The sequence below is a fragment of the Macrobrachium rosenbergii genome, chromosome 8 (genome assembly GCF_040412425.1).
Source record: "Macrobrachium rosenbergii isolate ZJJX-2024 chromosome 8, ASM4041242v1, whole genome shotgun sequence".
NCBI classification, from domain to species: domain Eukaryota; kingdom Metazoa; phylum Arthropoda; class Malacostraca; order Decapoda; family Palaemonidae; genus Macrobrachium; species Macrobrachium rosenbergii.
Window position 1 is genome coordinate 8,537,516 of NC_089748.1, and position 21,738 is coordinate 8,559,253.

The 21,738-nt window shown below is 41.6% G+C and overlaps 1 protein-coding gene across 2 annotated transcripts in view; it reads right to left on the reverse strand.

Annotated features, from left to right (window-relative positions):
* puml (pummelig) overlaps positions 1-21,738 on the reverse strand; it is a 130,544-nt gene that overhangs the window by 61,099 nt on the left and 47,707 nt on the right. The window contains exons 2-3 of one of the 2 annotated variants that reach the window (XM_067107233.1): positions 12,189-12,265; positions 11,629-11,838 (exon numbers count right to left, since the gene is read on the reverse strand). In XM_067107233.1, the coding sequence (XP_066963334.1) occupies positions 11,629-11,838; positions 12,189-12,265 (287 nt within the window). The remainder of the gene's footprint in view (positions 1-11,628; positions 11,839-12,188; positions 12,266-21,738) is intronic. The other variant, XM_067107234.1, reaches the window with a different exon arrangement.

Here is a 21,738-nt window from a genome sequence, read left to right on the forward strand (position 1 = left end):
CAAACTTTACGGTTGGCCAATTTAATTTAAAAAAACACATCAATGGAAAGAGAAAAATATGCAAATGCACATGGTATACAAAAAAAATCCTGAACAACTTTCTGTACCTTCCACGGGAAGTTGAAAGTGAATATTTACAACCCTGTTTTCTTAGACACTCATAAAAAATATGCTAATCTTACAAAGTTATACATGTTTTTTCTAGTAATTTATTTTACTTTATTTTGTAAAATTATAATTACAGCTCACACCATATCTTAACAAATAAGAACTAAAATCAGTAACAAATTCTGAGGATATTTAATTATTGTAAAATATTTACAAGATTTACAGAGGTGGGAAGATGCAGTACAGTAATACTTTAACCTTACACGAGGTAAGGTTCCAGAACCCCTTGCACACAAGGCAAGGATTTGTGTAAGTTTGGTACGGTCACTAAAAATGCTAATAAATGCTTATTTCTAGAGTTTAAACACTAAATATGACCTTAATCATGCTCCCAAGTATTAAGCTAACTTTTAAATGAAATTAGAGTTACTGTAATTTTATTCAAAAGTTAGCTTAATGCATTACCCTTAAAAAAAGAAATAAATGGTTGACATAAAAATAGAGTACAGTATCGTATTGGGTACTGTATTTGCCACACTAGCGCATTTACCGTAGGTACGCACGTATACTAATGTTGCCCATAATTCATGGGATGCCATTTTCCTTTTCACTCACTTAGTAAAAGATGTTTTCTTTGAGTCACTAGGCAAACTTCATAAGTCACTGCCATGACGAAGGTACACAATTCAATAAAATACAGAAAAAATGTATGTAATGTTTGTAGAGGGTAAAGGTAGAATTCAATCAATTCAAAATTATATATTGTACAGGTAAAGACATACAGAGAAATAATAAGTTGTAAAAATATGTGCTAACTAAGAATGAGAGAGAGAGAGAGAGAGAGAGAGAGAGTATATCTTAGTTTAATCAGACCACTGAGCTGATTAACAGCTCTCCTAGGAGGGCTGGCCCGAGGGATTAGACTTATTTTACGTGGCTAAGAACCAACTGGTTACCTAGAAATGGGACCTACAGCTTATTGTGGAATCCGAACCACATTATAGCGAGAAATGAATTTTTATCACCAGAAATAAGTTCCTCTAATTCTTCACTGGCCAGCCGGAGAATCGAACACAGGCCCAGGAAAGTGCTGGCCGCGAACGATATCGACTCGTTCAATGAGGAACTTCAGCCTACACTACAATATACCCACAGCCTACCATGGTTTTGTGACCGTTAATGAATTTTTATACAGCAAGTTCCCTATCAGTTACTACTACATTGTACTACCATACACGAAATAAAAATGTATAGGCTACATGTGAACTATAGACCTAGTGTAGCCCAGGTGTTACACTCATAGTATCCATTTGCAAAAGTCAAATAGCCTATTACAGCTGTATTGAAGATAAAGGTAATGGTGGTAACGAAAGTGTTATCTTACTTACAGAATCCATTTATACTGTGTTAGATCGATATCGATATATTATCATCGTAATATGTATAAAAACACCATCGTCTTGCCTGTGGCGAAAAAGTGATTCTCAAAATCAGCTGATTCAGCCTACTAACGAAAGAATTAGAAAAGTAATTTTTTAGTTGCTAAAAGAAATAAATGTATTAGTGGAATTATTTTTGAACATAATGTAAAACAAGTATACAAATGTAAACTAACATACTTTATGTTAAATAAAATCCCTCAAAATCACAAAACACCTGTTTCCCGTTGATTCGTTTGTTTACCAATGTAAATTACCTCTCTCTCTCTCTCTCTCTCTCTCAGTACTGTACATATCCTTTAATAAAATATGAATTACTGTATCACAAACATAAAATTACGAAATTAAATCCAGGAAGTTCACGACGCCTTCGAATGAGTGAATTCACAAACATAAAATTACAAAATTAAATCCAGGAAGTTCACGACGCCTTCGAATGAGTGAATTCACAAACATAAAATTACAAAATTAAATCCAGGAAGTTCACGACGCCTTTGAATGAGTGCATACATATGTAAGTACGTAATAATTTTTTTTCTTTTGCTTTGCTTGATTTACTGTACCGTTTTTATATCCCTAATCACCAAAAAAACATTTAAAATGCTTATGTCATATGTAGGCAAGATAAAACCCAACAGGCTGTACAAAGTTCACCAATGGCATGGAATTGAGTGTGTGCATAATGTACGTACCCTTCGGGCTTGATTGCATTTATAATTTGGTTTATAAAACTAAAAAAATTAGAAAATGCAGTAAAAACATAAAGAAGAATACAGTACTACAGTATGGCATAAAATATTAAAAAAATAGTGTAAGAGTATGTGTTCCTGTATTAGGCTTTCTTGTATACATACCTCAGTTCTCTCTCTCTCTCTCTCTCTCTCTCTCTCTCTCTCTCTCTCTCTCTCTCTCTCTCTCTCTCTCTCTCTCTCTCTCTCATACATATCTCTTCTAGTATATACATACATATCCTTTAATGAAATATGAATTACTGTATCATAAACACAAAATATGAATTACTATATCATAAACATAACTCCAAGACGCTCACAACGCCATCGTACACTGCTCCATGTGCCTGTCACACGCGAAATGTGAAATATTTTCAATACTGTCGTGTCGGTATTTCGTAACTTTGAAACCATCGGAATTGCTAACCCCATCAAAATCGATTAATCATAAAATGAAACATTGTAAAAGGGGAAATACCTGTACAGGCAGTCCCTGGTTATCGGCGGGGGTTCTGTTCTGAGGGTGTGATGATGACCGAAAATTGCCAAAAATCAGTGATTTTCGGGGCTTATCGGCACCAAAAAGTGCCGATTTTCGGCGCCTCTGTTAGGTATGTATTGGTGCCAATACCCAATTATCGGCGCCCATAAGTGGAAATCGGTAATTTTCAGCGCTGAAAATCGGCAATTTTCGTTGCTTGACAAGCCCCGTAAAACCGGATTGCTGTTAACCGAGCCAGCCGTTAACCGGGGACCTGCCTGCACTCTGTTTACTTCCAATGGTCGCAATCTCGGGAACAGATCTGCCAAATAAGAGCAGACTTTATTCCAACTGTTGTCTGAGAAAGCTGGGGTGAGCAACGGAATCTTCTAAGGTCCTTCCTTATTCTGGTCTGAGTGCTGTTGGGAAGAGACAGCTGGCCACAAAGAAAACCTAACAAAAATCCCAGCATCAGAAAAAGTCTGCTGGATATAAGGCAGGACTTGTCCCTATTTATTAGGAAACTTTTGACTGGAGTCTGTTGACTACCACTCTCAGATTTTACCTGCATTCTTCTCTAGTGGCTCCCCAGATTAGCCAGTCATCTAGGTAGGCCCCAATTAAATTCTTTCTTAAAATAAATAAGTACAGTGTATACAAAAAATTATGCAAACGTGTGTTCAAACTTGACAGGTCAAGGATCACTCTTTGTTCGGAGGAATACTTCTTGGGGACAATGAATAGTGGTATCATATAAATGTCTTTTTCTATTGCCCCCTTTTAAGAGGGGTCTAGTTTTTTTTTTCTCAACTCCTTTAGAGAAGGGGGAAGGTAAGATCATCTCTATCCTGACCCAATAAAAATTATATTATATATCCAACCACTGCATGTGATGTTGAAGATGACAACCTTGACTATGCAAGTCATACTGGGCTCCACCTCTTCCCTTGCCTTTAAAATGCAGTCCAAGAGTTAAAGGAGCACTGCTGCCGGTGTTGTCCTTTCTTCAGTTGTTGGAGGGATCCTTTAGTAGTGACTGGAGGCTTGTGTGGCTCTGACTCAAACTGAGCTTTCTTAGGCTTAGGAAGAGGAACCTCTCAAGAGTATTGTTTCCTGGATTCCCATTTCCCAAGAACAGCACACTGAACAATTCTGCTGTCAGGCTCGTTCAGTGAGTTGTACAGCACCAGATTCTACAAACAGGTCCTGACAGAAGGAGAAGAATGTAACAGGGAGGTTACAACTGGGAGAAAAATGTTGGAGCTCACTAATGCTTCCTTTCAAGCCTTAATACAACACTCCAGAAAGTCAAAGTGGTCCCTATGGGGTTCACGTAAGTGTTTTGTCTACTGCAACAAACATTGTTCTGGAAACTCTTCAATAGCTACTTACAGCACAGTAGTTGAAGTTATAATATTGAGGAGGTGGAGCCCACCATAAAATTCAACCATGGCTGTCCTGAGTTTTTTCTCGTAAGGGTCCCAAATTGCTGGGTAGCCATGTCCATTGGAGCCTCTCCCTCTTAAAAGGAAGGACAAGTATTGCCCATTCCTTTACAGAACTATCAGATACTGGGATGGTGGAGACATAGCCTTCTTCTATTGACTTGTTTCCCAGTCACCACAAAATTCTGAAATTCTGTCTTCACATGATTTGAACGGGGATCTAGACAAGTGATTCAACTTCTTTTTGGGCTTGGGTTTTTTATCACCCTGTTCCCAAGACCTAAGTTTTTGGTGAGAAAACCAATCTCTGCCTGGGCAGACTATGAAGCCTCTCTATTCTCTAGTTTAAAGGATTATAAATTTTTACACATCATACCCAATTCCATATCCAGGACAGACCTAAATTCCTCTTGGGAATTATGGATAGCATCTCTGATATGCTGACGCTCAGTAGCAAGGTCATCCTTGATACCGTTCATGATTTCCTCCAGAATTCTGAAAGTACAGCAAGCAGAATTTCCATATCATGGAAGCCTGAAAGAACTGACAGAGCCAAGGCAGTCGTATCACCATTGCCTGGCGGAATATTAGTCCAGGATAAATCACTACCCACTAGAGAGTAACGACGCTTCAGATGGGGTTGGATGGACCCTGGACCCTATCAGGGTCCCCTTCAGTATCTGATTACTGCATGGGAGAGGCAAGATTCTCATCTGTAGTATCTTTCACATGTAAGGCAAAAAACTGTTCCCTAGATCTTCCAGATTCAGAAGGGAAATTTCAGTGGATATATACACTTCCTGTCAGGTATTACTGACCTCTCTCTCCTAAGGTAAGACTCTTCGTCTCCATCAGAGGAGTTAAAGTGGGAGTGCCTAGAATACACTAGTTTTTTTTTTTTTGGCCCAAAAAATGGATTCTGCTAGGAGAGGGATGGAAACACACACTGCCAGAGTTCTGCCGGAATGATGCAGTTGCCTCCTTCTGCACTCCTACTGAAACTTATGGCTCATTGAGACAGCTTTAACATGGAGTCTTTCATCAATTAAACTTGCTGACAGGAGCATGTTGCTTATTTCCCACATGTCTGGCGACTAACCAAATTCTCCTTTACAGTACTCCTTCAAGGGCTGGTTCATGGCAGGTGATCATGACCCATTTCCACAGCCAAAAAGCAGATTGAACAATTCACTGCGGGGCAAGTAATCTGAAAGTCCCGGGTAATAGCAGCCCAGTAGTGATAAAAGGAACATGTGCTTATTAAAAACTACCTAGTACTGTATTGGCTGCCTATCTCACTGTATAGGCAACAAAATCTTCAAATTTACCCAGGCCTATGTGGCCACAAGTACGTGTCCCTAGTATGATGTTAGGTAACATGATCAATGGGTCATATCCATAAAATAGTAGTAGGTTTACGACGGATCCAGCTTGAGACGTTCTGAGGTTACAATGCTTTTCAAATATTTTCATCAGAAATTATTTTACGGTTTATGACGCATGTCCCAGGGTAACGACGCTTACGACGCCAATCTGATGGAAGAAATATGGCTCGAAAACGGCAGAATAGTCAAAATTAGGAGGTTTTTTTGATGAAAAACTTAATGAAAATGCAGTTTACATCATTTTCAATGCACCAAAAGCATTAAAAGTAAGGTTTTCTTTGGATTTTTGACAATTTTTTATGATATTTCGGTTTACAACACGGCGTAAGAACGGAACCCCGTCGTAAACTGGGAACTTCCTGTAATGTATTAAAATAATAATTCACAATTACTACAATAACACTGCATTAGAGGATTTACTCATAAATGCCTCTAAACTCAAATATGACAAAATGAAATGGATACCCATACAATATATTTCTATGCATTGCATAACTTTTGACTACCTTGTCTATTCCCAAGCACCAGGTAAAGGTTATATGCTATGTTAGTTGGTACGTAATTAAAATCATAAATTATTAGAATTATTGTACAAAATTTATATAAAATCAGTATCTCTAAGATTTTAATTTGCTTGACAAAGGTCACCATCATGAAAAAGTAATTTTCATATTCCCAGCAGAAAAAGAAGTGTGTCACAACAATCTTTACAACACCTGTGATGTCACTACTGGCAGAGTAATATCCATTGGAAGCAGATCTGCATAAATGTATTTCCTTTATGACTTGAAGACATCCCTAATTTAAGGGTAACTGGGGAACTTTCTGTACTGTATTACAAAATCCATTTAGTGTGATTAAAGAATACTACCAAGGAAATCCTGCCTTTAATAAACACCAACAGTCGTAAGTCCAGCACGACTGGGAATTATAATCATGGCTGTTTCGTACACATGAAGTTACGCTAACTAGATTTACCCTTTCGGTAACCTCAAATCATCTATCAATATTAAAAAAGTCACTGACTAATGAATTTCAATAACAAAATTGTCTAATATTATTACAATAATGCTAATTATCACTTTGTTAGAAAAAAAAATAGCATGGCAATTTCAGTGTAGCCTAGCGATATAATCCTAACTTCTCGTTGTGCATGAGATCTACTGGCTCCCAATTTTAACAAATATAAACCTACCCTTAAAATTTTAAGGAACTAAAACATTTCCCTGGGTCTTAAAACTATGTACATAGCTTTAAAGTTATGATAATTGCAGTAACTGGAGCAAACACTGGGGACGAGTGAACTTTGTGATAGACCAGAGTGTAATGAGCAAGATAGCCAACATATGCGCTGTTGTCACATCTGTACAATTAAAATTGAGGAAGATAGAGGTAGTCATTAAAGGACAGGAGATAGAGCCCTCCTGTCCTGAGTCCTTTATATCTATCAATGTGCCAACTAGCACTATTCTGACCAAGACCATCTATAAGAGAATTCTCTGATATTGGCTGTTAACTCCTTTGAGGATGAGCAGCAGTTACGCTATCAAAATATAGCTTTTTTTAAAATAAAGGGTATCCTGGGAGAACTTTTGTTTCTGAGTATTAACCCTTAAACGCCGAGCCTCTATCTACAAGAACGTCTCCCGTATGCCAGCGGCGTTGGGAATTAGCGCCAAGCGGAAAAAGTTTTTTTCAAAAATCACAGCACGCTTAGTTTTTAAGATTAAGAGTTCATTTTTGGCTCATTTTTTTGTCATTGCCTGAAGTTTAGTATACAAGCATCAGATATGAAAAAAAATTCATTATCATATATAAATATTGAAATATATGACAGCGCAAAAAAAACTTTTCATATATAATTTTATACAAATCGCGCTGTGAGCAAAACGGTTATAGCTAACGGGTTATTTTTTTTTCTTTGTATTGTACACTAAATTGCGATGATTTTGGTATATAACAAATTGTAAAACGATCAAAGCAACACAGAGAAAATATTATCACAAAATGATGCATGAATTTGTAACGTGCGGATGTAAAATTTTTTTTTTTTTTTTTCAAAAATTCACCATAAATCGAAATATTGTGCTAGAGACTTCCCGTTTGTTGAAAAATGAAGCTAATTCATTGAAGATTACTAGACTGTAAGTGTTTTAGCTTACAATTGCAGTTAAAGTTGACCGAAAGTCAAATTTTTTTCTATTTATCGTGATTTATATGAAAATATTTCAAAACTGATAAAAGCTACAACCATGAGTTTTTTTTTGCTGTATTGTACATGAAATTGCGCACATTTTCATATATAAAAGTTTATGTAGCGACTAATATAAAACGGTGCAAACATTATGACAACGTGTGAAAGAATTTCTGAGATGTTCGGCTGAGTTACCCGGCGCAGACGTAAGGAAAATGTTTTTTCAAAAATTCACCATAAATCGAAATATTGTGCTAGAGACTTCCAATTTATTGCAAAATGAAGGTAAATGACTGAATATTACTAGAATGTAAGAGTTTTAGCTTACAATTGCGTTTTTCGACCATTTCGGTCGAGTTAAAGTTGACCGAAGGTTGAAATTTTGGCAGTTACCGTGATTTATGTGAAAATATTTCAAAGCTGGTAAAAGCTACAATCATGAGCTATTTTCTGTTGTATTCTACATGAAATTGCGCACATTTTCATATATAAAAGTTTATGTACCGACTAATGTAAAACGATGCAAACATTACGACAACATGACGAAAGAATTTCTGAGATGTTCGGCGAGTTACCGCGCGCAGACGTAAGGAAAGTTTTTTTTTTTTCAGAAATTCACCAAATTCGAAATATTGTGCTAGAGACTTCCAGTTTGTTGCAAAATGAAGGTATATGATTGAATATTACTAGAATGTAAGAGTTTTAGCTTATAATTGCAGTTTTTTTACCATTTCGGTCGAGTTAAAGTTGACTGAAGGTTGAAATTTTGGCAGTTATCGTGACTTATATGAAAATATTTCAAAACTGATAAAAGCTACAACCATGAGTTATTTTCTGTTGTATTCTACATGAAATTGTGCACATTTCCATACATAAAACTTTATGTAACGACTAATATAAAACGGTGCAAACATTACGACAACGTGACGAAAGAATTTCTGGCGCGGACGTAAGGAAAAAGTTTTTTTCAAAAATTCACCATAAATCGAAATATTGTGCTAGAGACTTCCAATTTGTTGCAAAATGAAGGTAAATGATTGAATATTACTAGGATGTAAGAGTTTTAGCTTACAATTGCGTTTTTTTACCATTTCGGTCGAGTCAAGGTTGACCAAAGGTTGAAATTTTGGCAGTTATCGTGGTTTATTTGAAAATATTTCCAAACTGATAAAAGCTACAACCATGGGTTGTATTTCGCTGTATTTTACATGAAATTGCGCACATTTTCATATATAAAACTTTATGTAACGGCTAATATAAAACAGTGCATAAAATTACGACAAAATGACGAAAGAATTTCTGAAATTTTCGGCCGAGTTACCGCGCGGACGTAAGGAAAAAGTGTTTTTCAAAAATTCACCATAAATCGAAATATTGTGCTAGAGACTTCCAATTTGCTGTAAAATGAAGGTACATGATTGAATATTACTAGAATGTAAGAGTTTTAGCTTACAATTGCGTTTTTCGACCATTTCGGTCGAGTCAAAGTTGACCGAAGGTTGAAATTTTTTGTAGTCGACGTACGGTACGTCCACTTGGCACCCAACAGACAATTTTAGTCGACGTATGATACGTCCAGTTGGCGTTTAAGGGTTAAAGAATATGGCAATTGTTATCTGTTTCCACTGCAACCTCAAGTTGGATATAAACTTCTAGGTTGAGTGTGGATCTAATCTCCTGGTGAACAAAATTAGGTTGAGGCAAAGAACATAGAGATATGTGATAATCAAATAACTAAGTCCTCCAGTGGTTGCCTTTAGGCCACTCCCTAACCCCACATGAGTCTCTAGGCTAGGAATCTGGAGGCCAGAGTAAGAGTAAACAGGTATACAATGAAAAGGAGGAGGATAAGATACAGGTGATAAGGGTATACAAACATGCAGTTAGTTATAAATGATTTGTTTAACCAGACCTCTAAACATGCAAACCTATTAATTTTCACTAACCTTTCATTACTGTAAAAGTCTCATTATTGATCAACCATCCAAGTTGAATTAGATTTCAGCTGACTCCAACTGTGGTGGTTGCAAGTAACTTTGAATGAACAGACATCATGAAGAAGCCTTATTACTCATGTGACCCAACTGCTGTGACATCCAAACTCTAAAAAAAACAGTAAGCTCTCATGGTCTAAATTTTGCTTTCCTCAGTCATTTTACTTTTTAGTTTTTTACTTGAATGCTCGTATATTTTTCTTTACTATTACTTCTGCAAGGAATGTTCTGACACCTACATACACTCTATGGTAGCTGTAATGTTAGACCTGCAATTACATACTGTTCCTGTGGAAAGCTACTCACACACAGCTCTAACATGTTAGGCAGCTCCTAACTGACAATGGATATTACAGCAACCTAACAGAAAGTTGCATATGAAAACAGCTGGATATGTATGCCAGCACCTCAGTGATGATGTCTACCTCACCAGGAAACATCTTATTATATTACTGAGTGCATATCACAGCCAGCCTGAGGGTGAGCTCAAGGCCATGAAAAGGATAACTGCCAGCAGTACCATGTCTATGAATCCTAACGATAGTTTCTCCTTATGAGTCTACTATCACCTGAACCTGATCAGCACCCTTATGATGCAGAATAGCACCAGTCTATGTAGAGTGATGTGGGGGTCAACCAACATGCTAGTGTACATAAATTCAAATGAACTGAAGGGACACGTCAAGCCCTTAGCAATTGCTACACAGGACAACCCACCACCACTCTATGCAAGCAACTGAAAGCTCACCACAACCAAGGGACAACATTCCAACATAACATAGACGACCATAACCGTAAACTGACACTGAAAGTCTTATTAGAAGGCACAGAGATCATGCATACAAAAACCCAGTTCAAAAGATTGCAAATAGAGGAAGGCATAAGTATAAATCAACAACAGCCTGCATTGAACATACAAAGGAACACAGCCTCCACCCTCCCTTCTTCAAGGGAACCACAAGACATCAGTGAGAATCTAAAGGGAAAAACAAGTGACAGGGCATTCCCGAATATGACAGACTGCTAACAACAGAGCAAATCAAAACTACCGGCCAGAGATGGAAATCATGCCTTGCCCACGCCCTGTTATGTACACCATGGCACCATCACTGGTCATTAAGAAAGCACAGGACTTGTCCTTTGGAGCAACAAAAATGCCCTAGCTGCTGCACAGACCATCAGTGAGAGAGAGAGAGACCCACCAACGAATAGAAATTCAACTCTCCCATGATAGCCGTTTTTACATTTTTGGCTTAGCTGTTAAGTCTGCATTTTATAATAAAGACAGTTCATGTCAATTTGTAATTTAGTCCTGAAGACACTGCCAATAGGTGAGGAAATGGTCCATCAACTGTAAGAAGTAAATTGAAAGAAATGTGCATAATCTTTCTTTATTCCTGAGAAGCTTGCCTCAGGAGAAAAAAGTGGTATTGGCTGATGAAAAAGTCTAAATAAAAAGATAGTTTCTGCAAATAATGCCACTGACTTCAATAGAAATATTACTACATAAATGATTAACTAGTTTCACTGAGAGTTCAAAACATGCCCACTTATGCTCTAGGTCTACCTGTTTCAATATTAGTACAAATGTTCATAAGTTTTGGTCACTCTCAAGGTAAAGGCTGGAAATTGTTGAGAATATTTCATGGATTGTATGCATAATTTTAGTAAGATCATATCTTTTAACATGGCCTCTCGGGTCAATCCATCAACTTTATTTCAACTTGAATGGTTCAATGAATACTATGACTATTACCATAGTGAAATGGTTAGTGTATATTTAAAAGGATTTTTACATTTGTTTGAATACATACAACATGGAAGAAATTTAATTTTCCACACAGTACTTACCAATAATGTCAAAGGCATAAACTGGTCTATCTGCAGCCAAAGAATCAAAATTTAAACACCATAAGCCAACTCCTGAGCCAAAGCCATGCAAAAGAACTAGAGGTGTGTTGGGAGACTGCTCGTTAAGACTTATGGTCCAAATATAAGATTCTTCTGTTCCAGCAGTGCAGCCAACATTAACATAACGTCCTCTGTATGAACTTCTGAGATCTGTTAAATGTAAGATAAACAACCTGAGAAGCTCTGGACAATAGAAACTGAAAACAATCATGATGCTCAAGATCTTCAGTGCAGTAAACTTGATTTATCTGCTACAAATCAATTAATTTTAGGTGAGTTTAACCATCAAACGTCAAATGGTATTTTCTCCAAAGACTTTTAATACTGTAAAAAGTAAAAGTGCTATATTTTTGGTATATTCTCTATACAGTAAATATATATATATAAATCACAAGTGTGGTATTACTGCAACAATGTCCAATGACTGATGTGAGCAAGCCATTATACACATTGCCTTGTAAAACATGAAATAAAAGACAAAATGGTCTTTGAATACTTACTGGAAAGAAGTGCTTTCTCTGCTTCTCTCAGAAGACTTAGAGATGTGGGGCACCACTTTAGCCAACTGCCAAACCAGCTATTAATAAAAGAAAATGCAATATTCCCAATTACTCTTTATACTAAACCTTTGACACTACTAGCTAAAATAAGGAAACTCAACCTTTTTCCAATTTATTGAAAATAGACAAAAATAATGATGTGGCAATAGCAAAAAGATTTGGCTATTTCAAGGATCACAGAAATTACATTTCATATACAAAAAATATTTTTTCACCAAAATACACAATTTAGATAAACCTGTAAACCAAACAATTTGCTTGACTATAATCAAGTTATGACAAAATCATCAAAATATTTGGTATCTGTAATTTTTATATAAGTAACTTATCAAGTAATTACATTGCTATTAGTTCCTACTTTTTGCAGCAGCTCAAGTTTTTTAAAATTTCGTGGTACCGCTCATGTTGTTTTGGTGTACATAACAGACCCTGCCTACTTTCAGGGAAGAATAGGTACAACCAGCTCAGGTATTCAATTCGTTCCTGCCGCTCATTGGCTGAACATTGGTCGCTGTAGGCTCACAAAGGTTTTTAGCCCAATTAAAGGAGGTTACTTCTCTGCTCAGGAAAGGGGCTATAGAAACTGTGAAAGATGTGAGCTTGAAGAGGTTTACAACTGCCTCTTCATCGTACCCAAGTCATCAGGAGGGTGGAGACCTGCCCTGGACGTGAGTGCTCTGAATTTCTTTGTTAAGATCACAAAATTCAGAATGGAAACCAATCAATCCTTGTTGTACTCCATCCATCAAGAGGATTGGATGGTTATGATAGACATGGAGGACATATACTTTTACATTCCAGTCCACCTGAAATCCAAAAAGTAAGTAGATTCAAGTTCCAGGGCAGGATCTGCCAATTTCGAGCCCTCTGTTTCGGTCTTTCAATGGCCACACAGGTCTTCACCATGATTCTCACCCCGTTAGCAAAGTGGCTACATCTGATGGGCATCATTATATGCCTGTATCTCGACGACTGACTCATACGCCCCCAATCAAGAGCTCGTTGCACAGAGGACTTGCAGAAGACCCAGGATCTGGGCCTCCTGATCAACTTTTCCAAGTCACAATTAGTCCCGACTCAGTTGATCATCTACTTAAGGATGATGTTTGACTCAGATTTTTCAGGCTTTTCCATTACTGAGAAGAATCGAGACCCCTGTTCCTAAAGGCCAGCTGGCGCAGGGAGACATTTCCAGACTCATTTTTCTTCCCCATTACTCCTGAAATCAAGGACGACCTATGGTGATGGCTGGGAGAAGAGAGATTCACGGTCAGGATGTCGTTACATCCTCTGAACCCAAGCCTAACTTTATTCTCAGATGCTTCAGATCTGGGACGGGGGAGCTCATCTACAGGACTTGGAAGTTGCGAGGACATGGTAGCAAGAAGAAAGACTGCTCCACATCAATGCAAAAGAACTGAAACCGATACACCTGGCTCTTCAGCATTTTGCTTCAGTGGCGCACGATAGAACAATCACAGTCCACTCGGACAACATGACAGAGCTAGCCTGCATAAGGAACCAGGGAGGCAAGCACTCTTTCTCTCTTTGCAACGTGGCCAGAGATTTTCTCATTTGGGAAAAGAACGACCATACTCGGATTGTCACCCGTTTCAGGGCAAAATGAGTGCTCCTGCGTATGAGTTTTTTGCGACATCTACAAATCACTGTCTTCCTATGTATTGTGTGCCAGTCCCGGACCCTCTGGATCAGGCAACACACGCAATGCTCCAGGACTGGTCCAACCTGGACATGTATGCCTTTTCCCTATTCAATTTGGTGAGCGAAGTCATTGACAAGTTTCAGTCTCACAGCAACTCACAGATGACACTTGCAGGCCCATTTCTGACCGCAGAGGAATGGTTCATGAACTTTCCAAGCCGCCTAGTAGACTTTCCAAGACTTCTTCCACAGTGACGAAGTCTTCTCAAACAACCCCATTTCTGCCACTATCATCAGGGTTTGTCCACTCTTGCTCTAACCGGCTTCAGACTGTCAGGGAACTTGTCAGAACAAAGAAGGATTTTCAAGAAACGGCTGCGAAGGCTATTGCTAACTGCAGGCAACATTCCTCATCCAACGTCTACGGAATTGGTGTCGAAGACACGGTATCCCATCTTCTAAGACCACTTTAGCCCAAATACTGTAGCTAATTTTTTAATCTTCCTGAAGTCTTCCCAGGACTAGCAACTTCGGCTATTAAGGACTTTACATCCATGCTCAGTTCTGTCTTTAGGCACAGAGGCCTGGATCTTGCAACAAGTCAGAATCTTAGCGACTTGATAGAATCTTTCGACACTTCAAAGGAACACAGACCATTTTCTGTTCCTTGTAACTTGTATGTCGCACTCCGTTGGCTCTCAGTACCTCCCTTCGAGCCTCTGCATACTTCTATGAGACTTAATGAGGAAGACTCTCTTCTTGGTTGCTCTGGTGACAGCCAAAAGAATTAGTGAATTACAGGCCTTGGACAAGCAGGTTGGCTTTTCGCGATGTGATGTGGTCTGCATGTTTACCCTTGGGTTTCTTGCAAAGAATGAAACTCCCAACAATCCGTTGCCCCATTTGTTCTCTATCAAGAACTTTACAGGTACCCTAGGACCTACATACCAGGAGAGAATTCTCTGTCTGGTCAGTCTTACAATGTTACCTGGAGAGGACTAAGAGCATCAGCAGCCCCTCTCGTAACCTCTGGTGTTCCGTACAGAACCTATCTTGTTCTACGTCCAAGAACGTGTTATCCTTCTTTCTTAGAGACGTGATCTCTGAACCCCACAGGGGAATTCAGAAAGAGGCCCTGCATTTATTGAAAGTTAAAACCCATGAAGCCTGGGCAGTTGCCACTTCACTGACTTTTAAATGCAATCTGTCACTGTTGGCCATTCTTCAATCTACGTACTGGACGTGCAGATTGTGTTTGCCTCTTATTATTTTCGTGATGTAGAAACCACTTATGAAAACTGCAGTACATCAGGATCATTATCCGTGGCTGGCTTGAATTTAGGTGATCGAATTATGGGAGCTTGGGGGTACTACATACCCGGAGTACCCACCGGTCTTCTAATGGATGTGTTTGGTATTTTACATATGGTGTAGGTTACAATATGTTTGGTAAAATTTTTCTTGTACTGTGCCCAGGGCAAGGACATACCCTTTTGTATAACACTTTGGCAACTATCGGAGCACTCCTTGGCAACAAAGCACCCACTAAATGTAGAGGCAATTCTCAGCTTAAATGCTGCGCCACTGCAGGTTGATGATGAGCACCGACCAGAGGCAGTACCCATCTCCCGCAGCTCTCTCAACAGGTAAGGTTACAACAAGCATTGACCAATGCTGGCTACCTATCTGTTTCAGATTCACCTCCATTACTAAGTGTTTTTGAATAGTTAGTGTCCATGTATCCCACCTCCTTTCTCTGTGTGGGATTTAGCAATGTAATTACTTGTTAAGTTATTTATATAAAAATTACATTTTTATAATAAAATAAGGTTTTATATATACTTATCAAGTAATTACATGATTGGAGCCCTCCCACCTCCCCTCTAATGGACATTATGCATGAATGAATTGAATACCTGAGCCGCTTGTACCTATTCTTCCCCGAAAGTGGGTGGGATCTATTACCTACACCAAAACAATATGAATGCTACTGCAAAAATTAGGAACTAATAGCAATATCATTACTTGGTAAGTGTATATAAAACCTTATTTTTTAATAAAAATGACATTTCTGAGTTCAGTCCCGTGTCAGCGGTGAAATTCCATTACAGCACGAATTTCTAGGTATAACAATGCTAGATATACCAGAGAAAAGAGCTTTCAGGAAAGCTGGGGTTACTACCCCAGTCGATCGTCTTTAGAAGACGTCGGTATAATGAAGGGTGAGTGAAACATCACTACCACGGAAATATACCGAAAGATCTCTCCTTATCAAAACCCCGTAAAAGAGAGGTGAGCCGTTACAGCCCCCACACTCAACACCCACCAGGACGGCGACACCAGCGCCACCTACTTCATTCCATTTTCTAGCACGTGATACGTTCGGTTTCTTTTGTGTGCTCGTCCCTATTTTGGTTTATTTTTTCTTCATCCACGATGACTTGAGCACCTTTTCCATCTCTAAGTTAAGTACCATCTTCTTGTGGGGTTTTGATCTATTATGGCTGTTTTGGTCTCGTATTTTCATAAATATTGGGATCTTCTTATGGCGCCACGGCGTCCCCTATCAGCCATGGCGCATGCGAGGCGACTCCTTCTGTTCTTTCGGTTGGAGTTTTCTCCCAGTCGCTATATATATTTAGATTTTAACCCTTGAATTCCTTCCTGGTGGTTCCGTGCGATGGCTTCCCTCCAACTTTAGTTTTTGTTTTGCTTTTTTGGCCTGTCGGCCTCTCTCTTAGGAGTTGCTCCATCCATTCAGCACCCCCCACCAGGTCGGGTTCCTTTTCATTTTAGTCTCATAGGCTATTATGTTATTCTTGAAGATGGTGCTCTTATTTTAAGTTTAATGTTTTTAGTTTTATTTGTTTTTTGTTTTTGGTTGTGTAGTTTGCCTCTGATGAACCTTATAAAATATTTTGAATTACTCTCGAGGTAGGCTACACTTCCTGTGATCGTATTTTTATTCTATTGTTTTTGTATGATGGTTGTAGTGTGGGCTCCATCCCTTGCCTTGGGTGCGGAGATCAGGTTGAGGGAGTTTTGTTGCTGTTCCTCAGGGTCCGTTTTTTTAGGGTCAGAGTGAGCCCCTTAGTCCCTCTTCCCCAATTTCGGAGGAATCGAGCTCTTTGGACGTGTTCCTCTTGGCTAGTCGCCTTCTTATCCCCTACTCGTTCCCTGTTGGCTCTCGGCACAAAATTTCTCTCCCTGTTGGTTACTCCTCTCCTTTTTCACCCCTCTCTCCCTCCTAACCTTGCTAGGTTTGGTTTTTTATTAGGCTACGCCTAGGAGATGTTGGGCTTTGGGCTGTGTAGCTCCCTGGAGTAGGCTTCCCTTCCAAGTTCATTTGGAAGGAAGGTTGCAGTTGAGCTGGGTGTCATGTTCTCCTTGTCTCCCTCCCCTTCCCGGTAGCCTACTCTCCTCCCCACTACCCCCTCAGCCTTGCGACTCGTGCGCGGGTGACGCTAGATGGCGTTTTCTCCGAGTCAGGGACTTCTCCTATTGGTAGAGGATTCGCTCCCTCCCATGACGTCCCCAGCTTCGCTGTGGTGGGGTGGGTGGTTCGGTTGCCCGAGCGTGTTCGGATCCTGTCTCACCTCTCGTCTCCCCATCGAGCTACGAAGTTTGGGTTTAGGTTTGGCTCCGCCGTATGTTATGAACATTGATCCTTTACCCATTCGCTTCTCCGCGGGAGATAGGTGTGAGATGATTCTATGTCACGCTAGCATATAGACTCCTCCGGTCTCCGGAGGGTTACCATCATCTTTAATTTTGTTTATTGTTATTATTATTATTATTATTTTGTTCTACCATATACGTGATTCCGGTCCCACACCTGGGGGCTCCGCCGTTAATTTTCTGGCAGCCCTTATGGGTGGTTCCTGGTTTCTCGTTCCTTCATTCCCCGGAGTCCTCCGGGGTATGAATCCTTAAACTTCCGCTCGATGCATTTAAAGCTTATTGGCCCAGTTTAATTTGGTAGTTCTTCTACACCGGAGTATTCCGGTTGTAGTTGAGTTTCCCGGCCTTGCCGGCTTTATTTTGCTTAGAGTGTGAGGTTCATGTACTGTTATCTTTACAGACTGTTCGTTGTGAGGAGCCGGGGTGTACCGCCTCCTTCAACAACCCTACGGGCACGAGTGTGCCGGACCCACGCTGGTTGTGCAGTCCGGCTGGACGACCTGGTTGTTTGGCACCCCGATGGCTGTGAGGTTTGCTTCGCTCTCTCCTCAACCATCCAAGACGAGTCGGTAAGTGAAAGTCTTCTTTCCTCCGGTCCATACTCCTCATACGTTACGTTGTTTATATTCTCCGTCGGTCTTTGCATTCCTGACTAACCGCAGGTTTCCTTGCAGGCGGATGAAACTTCCAAGAAGTCTGCCTTGGAATCCCTCCGGGCCTGGGTGGCTGGGTTCGGCAGGAATGTTCCGTCGGGAAGCCCTACGCCCTCGACGCCAGTTTGAGGGACCTGCTTTACCCCGGCGCACGGGTGGCGCGGGCAGTTCCAGAAGAACTTGCCACCCCTATTATCCAGCAGATCCGTGATGCGACCCAGCCACCTCAAGTGGACATTATGTACGCCGAGGTCTCGGAGGATGTTGCCGCACTAAATCTTGATTTGGAACCTATGAATACGAGCAGGACCAGGTGGTAAGTGGAGAGGTAAGTGAGGATGTTGGGGCGGACCCCCTTTGTTTAACTCCCCTGCTTCATCGGTATCATCTTTTTCAGGTTTTGTGAAGTCTTCCTCTTTGGGTGATAGAGCTCCGTCTGCTATCCCCAAGTTGAAGACTTCATGGAAGGCGAAGGGCTATAAGTCCTCGACTTCTAAGAAGGCATTGCCCTTCCCCCCGTCGAAGGCTAAGGTCCCAGGACCGGTAGCCTCCGGGAGTAAGTCTAGCTCCTCCGGCAAGGGCGCGAGTAAGAGGGCGGCAAAATCAAGCCCTCCTCCCCAGCCTCTTTTTGACGCACAAGCCCTGGCCACTGAACTGTACAAACAGTTCACGAAGGATCTAGACTCGAGATTTGAGAAGATCTCAGAAAAGTTTGCCACTTATGACAATGTACTGGAAGGTTTGGCTCGCCAACCTAAAGCCGAACCGCAGTACTCTATCCCCGACACTGCGGACCTCCCGCCGTTTGATGTCGGAAACCCTTGGCGGTTCGCACTCCGGGCCATCCAACATGATGGCAAACTTACCTTAGACGGTCTTGGCACGAGGCGGTTGGAGGAGTTGGAGTTCTTCCCCCGATCTCTTGCCCCCTTATCCTGGCGTGAGGCTTACGGAAGAGGCCTGGATTCGGTCAGACAAGGTACCTAGGGAAACTGTCATCATCCCTAGAGACCAAGCTCAGTCGGCTCTCCTGCGCACTCTCACGGAGTGGCAGGCAGTGAACACAAAATTGACCCCTTTCAAGGGCAATTTCACGATGTTCACCCTAGGTGAAGATCTCCCCACTCCTTGTATGGACAAAATTGCTCTGGCCACGACCGAGCATGCTTCGATGGGAATCCCTTTCCTCAATTGAGGGAAACAGACCCTACTTCCCTGGTATTCCCAGGAAGTAACGAGTTCTGGTGGACGCCCGTCCACTTTCACTGTAGGCAAGCTGGACCCTCTTTGCGCTTCCACGCAGTTTAGTGAGCAACTCCTAAGCTGCCGGAATCATTGTTAAAGGCGGAGTTTGAGACCCGGACTAAGTTAGCCCGGTCCTTGAGCTCCGGCTGCCTTACTGAGGCTACTGCCGTCTCCTCTGCTCGGACGAACCCTTTTCCAGGTCCTGGCTAAGTCTTTCCTGGCGACCTTCCAGTTAGACTTGCATGAGTTTATTATGGCCAGGCTGGAATGTAGAAAATTTATTTTTGCTGACGCTACAATCCGCCACGAGCCTAACAAGCTCATTAAAAGTTCAATCTGGGGACCTAACCTCTTCCCTGAAGGAGAGGTTACATCCGTTATCGAGGCTTACACGGGCCAATCAGAGTCTTCGTTCTCGGCTGGGGAATTCCCACTTTTAAGCGCAAGACCCCAGAATCGGCCGGCCCCCAGACGAAAGGAGGAAAAAGGTTCAGGAGACATAAGAGGCCTCATCAGGCGATGGTTCAAGCCGTCCCGGTCTCGGCAGTGGCCCAGCCATCTACCTCTAAGTCCCAACCCCAACAGTATGTTTTAGTTCAACCAGCTGCACCCTCCTATGTATCCTCACCAGCATACAACCCTACATATGAAGGCCGTGGATTTTTTCACGGCCTCAATAGGGTGGCAAGGGGAGGAAGGGGCAAGGCCCCCTACAGAGGAAAGTTTAACACCACCCCAAGGGGGAGAGGACGTGGTAGAGGGAACAAACCCGCTCCCTCCCACTGAGAAGACACAGGTAGGCGGTCGCCTGTATTGGTTCAGGGACCAATGGACCTTCAGCCCTTGGGCACACAGCATTGTGTCCAAGGGACTGGGGTGGAGCTGGATCAGAATCCTCCTCCTCCAATCAGATTTTACCAGCCACCCACATCAATCCTACAGGATTATGTAAAAGAATTGCTCGACAAACGAGCAATAAAGAAAGCAAGGCACCTAAAATTTCAAGGCAGGCTATTCACTGTTCCCAAAAAAGACTCCGATCAGCAAAGAGTGATCCTGGATCTGTCGCGTCTAAATCTCTACATAAAATGCGACAAGTTTTCGCATGCTTACGGTAGCTCAGGTCCGGACTCTACTTCAGCGTGGAGCCGTCACCACCTCTATCGATCTTTCAGACGCTTATTATCACGTCCCAGTTGCGCGGAACTTCTCTCAGTTCCTCGGTTTCAGACTCGGGAACAAAGCCTACTCCTTCAGGGTCATGCCCTTCGGTCTGAACATTGCACCCAGGATATTCACCAAGCTGGCGGATACGGTAGTACAGCAGCTCGGTCCCAAGGAATCTCCCTAGCAGCGTACCTGGACGACTGGATAATCTGGGCTCCAACTGTTCCGGAGTGTCAGGAAGCCACGTCCATAGTCACCAATTTCCTAGAGTCATTGGGTTTTCAGCTGAACAGGAGAAGTCCCGCCTGACTCGGAGTCTCGGTTTCAATGGCTGGGTCTTCAGTGGGACCTGTCCTCCCACACGTTATCTCTCCCTCCTTCCAAGAGGAAAGAGATAGCATCTCTCACCAAGAGGTTTCTCAAAAATCAGTCAGCATCCCGTCGGTCCCAGGAAAGGGTCCTTGGGTCTCTCAATTTGCTTCAGTAACAGATCTGCTCCTGAAAGCCAAATTAAAGGACATAAACAGGGTGTGGCGGAGCCGAGCAAACACCAAGCTCAGGGACAAGGTCTCCTCTATCCCTCGGATCTTAAAGACAAGGCTGCGGCCTTGGACCACAGTCAAGGGCCTGTCCAAAGCAGTCCCACTTCAGTTTCCCCCTCCGGCACTAGTTATCCACACAGACGCTTCTCTAAGCGGCTGGGGGGGATATTCACCAAAACAAAAAGTACAAGGAACGTGGTCCACAATGTTTCAGCAGTTCCATATAAACACCCTGGAAGCCATGGCGGTCTTTCTGACGCTGAAGAAAATCCGCCCTCCCAATCGGATTCATATCAGGTTGGTGTTAGACAGCGCAGTGGTGGTTCATTGCATCAACAGGGGCGGCTCCAAATCAGGTCGAGTAAACCAAGTAATGGTAGCTATCTTCTCCCTGGCGAACAAGCACGGTTGGCACCTGTCAGCCACCCACCTAGCAGGTGTCCGGAACGTGGTGGCGGATTCCCTGTCCAGGACTACCCCGTTGGAGACGGAGTGGTCCCTGGATGCGGAATCTTTCCAGTGGATTTGCCGCCGGGTTCC